The sequence below is a fragment of the Barbus barbus genome (genome assembly GCF_936440315.1).
Source record: "Barbus barbus genome assembly, chromosome: 13".
NCBI lineage: Eukaryota > Metazoa > Chordata > Actinopteri > Cypriniformes > Cyprinidae > Barbus > Barbus barbus.
In genome coordinates, this window is record NC_136741.1 from 26,124,475 (window position 1) to 26,136,820 (window position 12,346).

Sequence of the window (12,346 nt, forward strand, 5' to 3'; positions counted from 1 at the left end):
CTGTAAAAAAAAAAATATATATATATATTTTTTTTAATTATATATATATATATATATATATATATATATATATAATAATAAAAAATAAAAAAAAAATATATATATATATATATATATATATATATATATAGTCGTGGTCAGAATTGTTGGCACCCTTGGCAAATATGATTAAAGAAGGCTCTGAAAATAAACCTGCAATATTAATCCTTTTGATCTTTTATTTTTAAAAAAACACAACAATCTCATTATGGAATAAATGTTTTTCTCAAATAGACGTTGGACACAATTGTTGGTACCCCTAGAAATTCTTATGAGTAAAATATCTCTGAAGTATATTCCCACTCATATTCACAATTTTGAGCACTCCAGGGTAATTATGAACATGAAATTCTCCAGCCATGGCTCCTGTTTCACATAAATATAAATTGGAGGGTAAACAAAGCACAAATTCCCTTAATCATCCATCACAATGAGCAAAACCAAAGAATATATTTCTGATGTGCAGCAAAAGATAATTGAGCTTCACAAATTAGTGAAGTGGCTTTAAGAAAAGAGCTAGAGCAGTGAGAATTCCCATTTCCACCATCAGGGCAATAATTAAGAATTTCCAATCAACAGGAAATGTTACGAAACTACCTGGAAGAGGACGTGTATCCATATTGTCCTAATGCACGGTGAGAAGGAGAGTTTGAGAGTGGCTAAAGACTCTCCAAGGACCACAGCTGGAGAATTGCAGGAAATAGTTGAGTCTTGGGGTCAGAAAACCTTTAAAAAACAAAAATTCAAACAGCACCTACATCACCACATGTTGTTTGGGAGGGTTTCAAGAATAATAATCCAAGCTCATCCAAAAACAAACTCCAGCATATTCAGTTATCAGACACGATTGGAACTTCAAATGGGACTGGCTTCTATGGTCAGATGAAACTAAAAAATGAGCTTTTTAGCAGCAAACACAGGTTTGTAGCAGCAAACATGGGTTTGGTGAGCACGGATAAAAAGTACCCCATGTGTACAATCAAAAGGATTAACAATCCAGATTAATTTTCACAGCCTTCTTTGATCATATTTACCAAGGGTGCCAATAATTTCGACCACGACTGTAATATATATATATATATACATACATACACACACATTTTTAGAATAAATTGTATGTAAATATGTTATTTTAGAATGAATTATATCAAATTTGATCTTTTATATTGTGGATAATGGATTGACTTTTCAATTTCTCAGGAAACAGGTGTTTAGGAAAGTGATGTGGTGTTGATTGTTGCATTTTAGCATTTTGGGCGAAAAAAAAATCAAAAGTGCCTTTTACCCTGGGGTAACCTATGTGCCTTTGACCTAGTCAAAACACTACAGACACATCAAAGCTTTAACTTTGTTGTATAACAAAGCAGACATGCATGTTTCCAAAATGTGTTATCTACTATAGTAGTACTTTTACTTTTGTTTCAGTTTGACCCTGACAAACAAAAATACTGAAGAAATAATACAATAAACCAAGTGTGTTTGATTGTGCATTTTTCATGGGATTTAAAACATGTTGAATTGCATTAGAATTAGGATTTTTTTTTGAGGCCTTGGATGCAGAAAAGTAAGGATTATAAAACAAAATGACATCAGGTTGATTGAGAAATGACAAACCAGAGTTTAAAAAAAATACAATATTTATTATTTCAATAAGTATTCATGACACTGGTAAAAAAAAAAGGATATTTTTATCTGTACAGTTTTAATTAGATTTGTCCTATTAAGATCTTATTCTGTAGCGTATCTCTAGATCACCAGCTGGTTGGAGAATGCCAAAGCCATATCGGCTGGGGTCTACCAATGGCAGCTTTGCATTCTTGTCACACAGTTCCAGATCAAATCGAGTCAAGATTGTGAATACAAGCCTAAAGGGATTGAAAAGAAGAATTCCAAACGTTATAATAGTTGCAGACACAAGCATAAAATTTGTTGAATAAAATCAACTTAAAGCATAACACAAGGAATAAAGGTGCAGTCACATAAGTGAAATTTTGGCAATAATTTCACAGACAAGAAGATTCTTTGATTCTTTTGACAGGAATAAAAATTAAGCTGTGAGGGACAGAAGAACATTGTGTTCGACGGACTGTACTTTTGTTTAACAACATACCAATTGTTTAGCTGACGAAACATCTTTTTGGAAAAAAAACTTTCAGTAGATAAAAACTCCATACAAAGGTTTTGAAAATGATCTAGGACTTTTATACAGTGCATGCCATTGTAAAGACTGCTAGTTTATCACTCATTTTCATTCAAGTTAAATTCCATCCGTGTGGAAAACATTTTGCACCTTGAAACTTCCAGTATCACAGATCCCTACTGAAATGATTGGATTTTGCAATGGTAAATGTGACTGCACCTTATGGTTAATGCAATTATACTCACTCTTTAATTGCACTAATTGCAAATTGGCGTCCAGGACACAGGTTGTCTTTGGTCCCCCAGGGCACAGAGGGATACTGCACCCTCACTCTTTCCTTAAAGAAGTCCTTCTTCTCTGTCCCATCTGCATTAAGGAAGCGGTCAAACTGGAACATCTGTAACATGAGGAGAAAACAAGCAGAATTAGCATTTTTATTATTGCGTGTTTAGGTGAAAATGAATACATTATATTGATAATTGTAACATCCAATTGCCGTTGATGTAACACTGTAAAGCAAGAAACTGTGCTCTTGTGATATGTTTGTGAGACGCGTCCAATGTTAGCTTGCAAGAACAAGATCTTGCTGTGCTGTTAATCAATTCACTATTAATCAGTGTGCTTGACATGGAAGCTTGGATCAGATCTTTAGTTCACAGTGCCAATACACAGCACTACGGTATGCAACGTCAGCATTTTGGCCTAAAAAGCAATGTGTATGGTGTGAGCATCTGTTTCTCACAGATAGTATAAGCAGCAGCAGTGCCTATAAATTGTGACCCCCTTCCCCCTATATGTCTTTGTGCCAATGACAGCACTTGAATAGCTAATCCCAAATATCTCACTAGATTAGCCGTTGGACCTATGCAGAATGTAATCCAAGCTTGATCATAATGGTGGACGTCAATAAAGTTCAAGCTAAGGAGGTTTAGGCTGTATCAATAAGTGATGTGTGTCAATAAAGCAACATACTAAGCAATGCATTCTCTGCAAAAAATAAAAATAAAAAATATATAGCATTGCATAGCAACACTAATCTTTTTTTGTTCATTTTTTGTTCTCTTGTGATTAATGTATTATTATGTAATAGTTTTTGGTTTTTCAATTTCAACTTCAAATTGATAAATATAAATAATTATAAAATATATTGCAAAAACTATGTGGTTTCTAAAGTGTAAAAAGTTAAATGTGTTTTTTTTCTATATATATATATATTTTTTTTTTTTTTTCCATTCTCTGATTGCTAAAGTGTTACATTAATTATATTTATCATTTTATAAAAAACAATTCTTTCCATTTTCTTGCCCATGGAAAAGTCGAGATGCCAGAGTGTTGCTATGTGGTTGCTAGGGTGTTCTTGCCAAGAACTAACCCCCAAGTCTTTATTATATTCTAGATGTTGCTTGGTACCTTTAATGTAAGTCTACAGAATATTTTTGGGTCGTTATATAATGCAGTGTAAGTGCTGTAGTCTATTTCAATTGCACCTATTTTTGACAAAGTGAAAATCAATACACATTTCAAATTTATCTAAAATCTGCCCAGATTCTTCAAGTAATGAAATGATTTCTGCCCCAAGTGAATCTCATCTCTCCGCTTGGTTGAGGTTTGGATGGAAGTGGAATCTGAAAGTGCACCTCTGGCTGTTGGTGGATCTGTGGGTCCATTTGAGGGCTGATGAAGGGGAAAACGCATAGCCGATCGCCCGGTCGGAGCTGGTATTCTTGCCCATTGCTTAAACAAATCTTCTTATCTTGCTTCACTTCTCTAGTGATGAGAGCAGCTGCAGTTAGACGCAGTGTCTCACTAAGAACGCTATCTGTAAAAACAGATTTCAGATTTTTTTTAAATTTCCGTAAAATTTGTTGGAATTGGTTTTGTAATTGCCATATACATTTTAATATATATTAAATAATGATATAAATCACTTCTCTTATGTGACCTACCAAACACTGGAGTGTTTTTCTGTTTCTCTTCCGGACAGAGGTACTTCCCACCTTGGATTTCCTCTCTCACAGCCCTTAGAGCTTCAGGGTGGGTGAGTAAGTAGCCCAGTACCCAGAATGCAGTGGGGCCTGCGTTTCCCTGAGGACAGAAACATTCCTTAAATTACCGTCAAACAAACCACTAAAAAGGCTGATACTTATACTCTTTAAATCTAGAACAAACCTTTTTAATTGCCTGCAAAACAAGTCAAAACAAGCAAAAAAAGAAGATTTATGGCATTTCATATAAATATACAACAGGGTCTAACCTATAGCATATTGCTTCTCCTTAAAGAAGTTTTATATCAACATTGCTGTCAGTGCGCGTGAAGCAGGGCAGTTAAACCTGTCATACAACAATTGCTGTGGGTTCAGGGTGACTCTTCACTGACAGACAAGGCCAATGAGGGGTGAAGACTCTCAGACAGACTGTTAGGTGAATCTGTCTGTCAATAAACCTGCTGATACCCTTTACCAAAAAGTAGTATACTTCAAGTTTATTTTATTTAGTATCCTTAAGTAAAGTTCAAGTATAGTTTTAAGTATACTTTATGTAGTAAGTATTCAAAAATCAGTGTACTAGTAGTATACTGGTAAGTGTGCTATATAAATACTCCTTGGGACTAAATTGGCCCACTTTCTAGTATATACAAGTACACTTTAAGTATAACAGTAGTAAACTGAGTACACAACTAGTTTACATCAATGTTTTTAGCTTGAACTGCAACTATAATAAAAGTGAATTTATAGGTATACTGATAGTTTACTAATTAAATATGTGTAGTAGCATCTTTAGTACACTTTGAAGTATAGTCTCAGTAAACTACTCGTTTAGTATTTTTATACTGCAAGTATACTCGTACGTTTTCTTAAAGTATGATGTAAAGTTCACTTAAAGTATACTACTATATCCCTATTTAGGTATTAATTTGTATATATTTTGTAAATTAATATCTGAACATATAAAACATCAAAAGAAAGAACAGAGTATCTATTTGTAAACAAAAACATTTTATTCTAGCTTCATGCATTCGTTTTTAAACACTTGAATGTGGGAAAGTTTCATAAATAAAAAAATAAAAAATAAACAACATTTTGAACAAAAAGCTGAAAAAAAAGACTATGAATTAGATTCATAATGATAATCAAAACGTAGACACCCCAAAGCCTGACAGTCATTATTACCTCTTCATTGGTCTACATTTTATTCCATAACGTTACACAGTTTTGATGCTGTTTTATGTCTGATGATCACATTAGATTACATGTGGAAGCATCTGATGTTTTGGTTTCTTCTTCACTTGTGTTTTTTTTTTTTATTCTGTACAGAAGATGTGTACTAGCGCCCCCAACCATATAACAGTGAAAACACAGATTCTAGGAGCACAAGTATAGCTCAAATATATTTAGACTTTTTCTAATAAGTCAGGATACGTAAATGTCATTTTAAGTATATTTCCGAGAAGTACATAAAGCCCATTTCTGAGAAGTACATAAAAAGTAGACAAAGTATACTTTCCTACTTTTAGTTTAAAGAAGTATACTAATAGCACACTTGAATAAACTTCTTTTTCGTAAGGAAACATGACAAACCTAAAGAATCGCTTTCTATTAGAGGGAATTCCCATGTGCTCATATCTTTGAAATTGGATCACATGCTGGTTTTATAAGAGTATAACATGCTGTGGCAAGCTATGACAACACATTATGCAAGATAAAGCCTATGGGTTTATTTGATTTAGCTTAGGATAGGACATGATACATAGCTCCATCACACTAAAATGCATGCCAAAAACTACTCTACTTTTAAACGGTTTCGGGTCAGTAAGATGTTTTTAATGTTCTTGAAAAACGTTTCTTATGCTCACCAAAGCTGCATTTATTTGATCAAAAATACAGTAAAAACAGTAATATTTTGAACTATTTCAATTTAACATAATTGTAAAATCGTTGAATATCTTTTAAAATGTAATTAATTATTTTTTTTAACGAATTACCCCAAATGTTTGAACAGTAGTTTTACAGTTTTGTGAAAAGATGAGTGGTTTAAGCACATTACTAGTGTGTTCTGGGTGACTTCTTACTGGCTTAATTCTTTATAATATTCTTTATCCCAGATTTGTCTGAGATTCTTCAATGATAAAAATGTTAAGCCTGATTTCTTGTAAATGTATTCTGTGCCAAAGTTAGTGGTTTGTTCAAATCCCTAACCCTAAATATGAGCAATAGTCATATTAGCAAGAACCACTAATTATGTTTCTCTATAGTTACACTGCTCTCATGTGGTTAAAGCTGAGAACTGCTGCATTGATGCCTTAGGAAATGTAAATCTATACTCAAAATGAAAAAAAACAACAACAACTGAGGTATAGTTGCAATGCAACCAATTGTATATTGTATTACAAAATTAATTTCTTCATTTACCTTGTCATCCCAAACCCCTTTGACTTTTCTTTGTAGTCATATAAATGACTTTTATTGTGTTTTCGTACAGCAGATTGTATGTTTTCAGTGTATATAAAGAACCCTGTGAACATTCTGCCTCATATGCATAAACGTATGCATTTTGTGTTCCATAGAAAGTTTTACATGCTTGGAACAACATGAGGGTGAGTATATGATGTCATAATTGTCATTGTTGGGTGAACTAATCCTTTAATTGTGCCTCATGGCGTTTATTTAGATAATTTATATGTGACTGTGTTAACAAGCTTGAATATGCATGTAATAATTCTGTCAAATGCATTGTACATACAAGGGTCAAAACCTGCGTTATCTAATTCCCTTCAATTACAAAGGAATCATTCAGTAGGAGCTGTTTGGCCTCAGGCTATGGCGTCTCAGGTGTGCTTTGGGCAGCTTATCAGGTTCTGTGAAACTTGAGTGAAATCACACACTCGCACATTCCAGAGGTGACAGGCTCTTGTGTTTACAGTAAGATCAGGAGTGCAAAACAGCCTATCCCTACGGAAACCTCGAGGTATTACTGTGTCACCACTATGTAGTTTTGAGTGATTAAGCATGCTGTCAGACAAAAGGAATAGTTTATGTTCATGATGATGAACTACTACTTTACCCAGTATTTCATGGTGTTCCAACCCTATATTATTTTTCAGTTTCACAGTACAATACAAAAGGAGATCTTTCATACAATGAAAATAAATGGTTATTTATACTGCCGAGCTCCAAAATAAACACAAAAAAGGCACTATAATGCATCTATAGGTCTTCTTAAGCCATAAGGGTTTATTGTCTATTTAGGGGCCTGGCAGTATTAAATTTGGCAGGAAAATTTGTACATAACCATTCAAAAGTTTAGGTCAGTGGGATTTAAAAAATAAATAAATTAATACTTCTATTCTGCAAGAATGCATTATATTGATAATAAGAATAAATATTTCTTTAGCACCAAATCAACATAATTAGAATAATTCCTAAATGATCACGTGACACTGAAGACTAGAGTAATGGCTGCAGAAAATTACATTTTAAAATAGAAAACAATAAATTGTAATTTTTCTGTAGTTTTTCTTTGTTTTTGATCATATGAATGCAGCTGTGGTGAGCATAAAATACTTCTTTTAAAAACATCTTACCAGCTTGAACTTCTGAATGATGTATGTTTATTACAACAGAATGTCTTTTAGAAACATTTTTTTTTCGCAACGCATTACATTTTTTTTGCAAGCATGTGTTGTGAAAGGACAACTAAGTGATAGAGACAGAGGGAAACTCACCTGTGTGACCCATAGCTGTAGCAGCATGGCTCTCCTCTGAGTCTCAGCATCAACTCCTTCATCCTGCAGTTGCTGTACATAGTTCCCCAACCATGATTGGCATTCTGGCTTTCTATCTAAACATGATGGTGTCAGCCATTTCCACAGCTTTTCTCGTGCTGAACTTGCAATTTGTTTCTCCTCTAATGAATGTATACATAAAAAAAACACAGGTTAGTTATATAAATCATGTCTAATGAAATGTATTTTTAAAAGAAAACAATAATAATGGAATAAAGAACGTCTGTTTTTCTAAGCAATTTGAAACCAAATGAAACCGCATTACCTTTGTTTTCAGTAGTCCGAGCCAGTTTTGGCAAAATCTTGTCAAACCGGCGAAACTCCTCATGAATTTCTGCAAGTGCTGCACTGTTTTTCTCTGTGCCAAACACAGTAAGATAGCCGGTCCTGCAGAGAAGAAGAAAGACAGATAGTGATTGGTATAAGGATATACAGCATTCAAAAAACCCTAAGTCAGCCTTAATCATTTTCCCACGAAATCAGGTTTTTCCAGTCTGTTAAAATCTGTAGTACAACATCTAAGCCTTTAATTTTAACAACTGTCACAAAATACCACGTTTTACAGTATGACCTTAAGGCATTCATGAGATAACCAAGCTGCACCTTGTGGAGGCATGACAACAGGTCTTATCTGTACAATTGTGAGTGATAATTATTGTGCCAGCTTTTGGGTGGGACAGTCTCTGCTTGTTGATGGGTACAGAATGAATGCCAAATAAAGTATTAAGCCTACATACTCGAGCAGTGCGTAATGACAGTGTGTCTGTTGCATAACAGTTATGCTCTACATTAAGTACTTGCTCCAATAACGCCCATGAATTATGAAATGGATATCAGGAAGTGACCACTGAGATTTATTATGAAATTAATCATCACATTTTAGTTTTATAATGCATTTTCAACATGCTTTCTGCTGAGTTCAGCTTACTAAGCGTGAAGCGTTGCAGCTGCGGTGAATTCTGAAACCTGCTCACAATTGCATATCAGTGTTTGCACTTGTGGTGCGAAATGGGTCTTATAGCCTTCAGAGGGTTGCTAGTATGTTGATTTTAGAGATTGGCATACTTAAAGAGCAAGCTGTAGCATAAATTGAAGAGTCCGTCTTTTTTCCACTCAGATACTTTCAGGCCCATTTCTGAAGGGGTCACAAGGTGCTGGAGGTTGTTCTTCATTGAGCTGCAGAGTTGGGTTAAAGCGGACCCCTGAAAATGCCTAGTCAAACACACACAAACACATATATATATGGTTCAGATTAATTGATATTTCAGCTTAGATGTTATCTTTTCATCTATTCAGCATCTGAAAAACATCTTAAAATCATTCAAAGCAAATTCTCAAGATGACAGTAGTTCTGACAGAGAGATTTAACATTATTAGAAACCTACATTTCTGCTCTTTTCTTCTCAGATTCAGGGTTGTGATTGGGCAGATTCAGACTGAAGATTCTCTTCATTAGGACGTGAGCATAGCCGGTCTGGTCAAGCGAGACCACATCGGACAGGACAGCATCATAGCAATTTGAGTCCAGCAGAACAGTGATATATTGTCCAGCTGCACGCACCTGGATCACATTAGATGAGTGTGGTTAGTGCTAAAAACAAGTAAAAGGAAGCTGGCACAGGAAATGTCATGTGAGAAAACAAGATTGTTATCTGAACTCTCGTATACAGTTGCAATATCCAGATAAAGATTTATTAAGAAAACAGCCAACTAAGGGTAGGTACCATTGCCTCCAATGGTCCCTACAATCAACTTAGCTCACTATGCTTTAGAGAAATGCAGCCCAGGTCATTTCTTCTAGACCCGGGAATAATTGCAGCTACGGCTACATTGTCGTGTAAATGTTCGTCATTATTAAAATGTGTAAAATACATTGTATGTTCATTCTTATAAATGTGATGATTACGCATTCATTATATTTTGAAAAAAAAAAAAAAAAAAAAATTGAACATTACAGCTTGCAATTAATATTCTGGAGACCTATATTCATTGCATAATCAGCCACACTGCATCAGTAAAATGTACCGTTAGGATTATAAACAGCTGTAGCTGTAAATCTTAGTTGCAAGTATGAACAAATAAAGTCAAAGTACTAATAGTGGAAATCAAAAATGCAGACTTGCAGCAAGAAGAAAGTCATAAGTCATCCATGTAGTCAAATGTCATAAAAATGATACAATATGCACATGTATAATATATTTGATGTATGCACATGTATAATATATATATTATATATATATAATTATATATAACAAAACAAATAAGTTCAGAAATTAAATTATGTGTAGTATTGAACACGCTTACTGAAATTTAACACTTCATACAAAAGCCTATTTTGGTAATGACAGCTTCAAGATGCCTCCTGTATGAAAAAAAACTAGTTGCATGCATTGCTCAGGTGTGATTTTGGCCCATTGTTCTACACAAACACAAACAGTCTTCAAATATTGAAGGCTCCGTGGGCCTCTTCTTTGAACTCTGATCTTTAGTTCGTTCTATAGATTTATTTTGGTTTCAAGTCAGGTGATTGGCTGGGCAGCTTTCTAGCAGCTTTATTTTCTTTCTCTGAAACCAGTTGAGAGTTTCCTTGGCTGTATGTTTAGGATTATTATCTTGCTGAAATGTCCACCCTTGTTTCATCTTCATCATCCTGGTAGGTGTTGGGACTGAACCAGCTAATATTAATTTCCACTGACAAGGGGCAGGATTGCTTTCTAAATACTGATTGGCTTTCTATGCATTTTTGCACCTCCCTTTTTCATGTGTTCAATACTTTTCACTGTGCCATTCCATTTTATTACACATAAATTAATTTTTAGACTTATTTGTTTTGTTTTCTTTGTATGTATGTCTGTATTCGTGTTACCGACATCTGGTGAAAATTTCATGAAAACAGCACCTTTAGAAATATATTTACTGAGAAAAATAATGACGTGTTCAGTACTTACTTTACCCGCTGTATGTATATATATATAGGTGTAGGCCTGTCGTCCCATCCTTAATATATACAAGTTTCATAAATATACAGTATATATATTCTGTTCTGTATATATTCTTCTAATCTGACCTAAATTGAGAGACTATATGAAATATTTGTACTTTTACCTAGTTAAGCAAACTCCAAAATCCCTTAAATTTTGAAAACTTGTTGACCTGTCACACCAAAACATGCACTTTTCATTTACATATTCAAGTGAAATTTGACTTAAAATAACTATATTTACCCGTTAACAAAACAAACTGCACATTATGGCAGATTACTGATTTAATGCTTATTTAATGATAGTGTTATTTTACTCAACCAAAACGTGACCTAACAAAAACTCACAGTAAAAATGTCGCCGTGCTTCTGTTTCATTCGTGTCAGGAATTTAGCAGCATCTTTGCCAAACTCAAGCGCGTGACCGAGCCAGGGAATCACTCCTTTATCAAGAGGAGGCTCATTTCTTCGTCTGCAAAAAACCCCGACAAGTTCAATTCGTAATTGTTTAAGCGTATTTGTAAAGTTTAAGTGTCGTCTGTCGGACTGGTCTGGACTCACCTCGTGCGTCTCGCGCACAGCAACAGAACAGCGAGTCCCAGCAGGAGAAGCGCAGTCCACATCATGACGAGTGCGTGTAATCTCCTGCCCTGCTTTCCAGAAGTTAAATACTCGACTGACACACTAACACACGTCACATCTCGTTACGAAATTCACAAACGCACTCAAAGTGGTGGGCGTGTAAATTTCTGAATATGACTTAATCTAACAATGACATCGTTTTGCAGTTTCTGTCTTAGCCTAGTAATGGAAAAACAACATGACGGTTCGTCATGATGATTAGTGATAAGTCACATCAAAACCTACTTTTAGTGAAACTAATACGATGTGTGCCGAATGACCTTCGAGTTGTCAGCATTTTAAAGAATTTCTTCAGTGAATTCGAGGCGCAGTGTTGTTCATCTAGCACAGAATTTGTCATTTGGCGCACTTACTTTCTACAATATTAAACATAGGCCGTTGGTGATATGTAAATCTATAACAAAATTGTTGACAATGCTTTTAGTCAAATATACCATCCTTAAAGGGATAGTTTACCCAAAAAAGAAAATTCTGTCATTATTTAGGCCTACTCGCCCTCAAGTTGCTCCAAACGTGTTTAACAAAAGAATATATTTTGAAGAATGCTGGTAACCATAAGTTGACAGTAGCTATTGACTTCCATTGTATTTTTTTCATATTATGGAAGTCAATGTCTACCATCAACTTTTTGGTTACCAACTTTAAAAAAAATATATTCTTATGTTCTTCTGATTTCTGTTTGCGAGTGTCTAATTATCGAAAATACTTTTTTAACTGGTGGTTACAAATTTGAAAACTCATTGAAGGAATAAAACTAAGTATA

The 12,346-nt window shown here is 34.4% G+C and overlaps 1 protein-coding gene across 1 annotated transcript; it reads right to left on the bottom strand.

The window, feature by feature from the left end:
* Positions 1 to 1,661: 1,661 nt before the first annotated feature.
* LOC306879338 (prostacyclin synthase-like) lies at positions 1,662 to 11,616 on the bottom strand. Its single transcript, XM_079432184.1, has 10 exons — positions 11,503 to 11,616; positions 11,290 to 11,413; positions 9,347 to 9,522; positions 9,027 to 9,173; positions 8,227 to 8,348; positions 7,902 to 8,083; positions 4,126 to 4,264; positions 3,817 to 3,998; positions 2,425 to 2,576; positions 1,662 to 1,904 (listed from the first exon to the last, which is right to left on the bottom strand). The coding sequence occupies exons 1-10, from the start codon at positions 11,565 to 11,567 to the stop codon at positions 1,760 to 1,762; spliced, it is 1,434 nt and encodes a 477-aa protein (XP_079288310.1). The 5' UTR covers positions 11,568 to 11,616; the 3' UTR covers positions 1,662 to 1,759.
* Between the last annotated feature and the right edge of the window lie 730 nt (positions 11,617 to 12,346).

Coding starts and splice junctions, on each gene's coding strand:
- LOC306879338 (XM_079432184.1), bottom strand. CDS start 11,567: ATGATGTGGACTGCGCTTCTCCTGCTGGGACTCGCTGTTCTGTTGCTG. Junction 8,084..8,226: donor TCGGACTACTGAAAACAAAG/GTAATGCGGTTT, acceptor TACATTCATTAG/AGGAGAAACAAATTGCAAGT. Junction 3,999..4,125: donor GAAAAACACTCCAGTGTTTG/GTAGGTCACATA, acceptor CTGTTTTTACAG/ATAGCGTTCTTAGTGAGACA.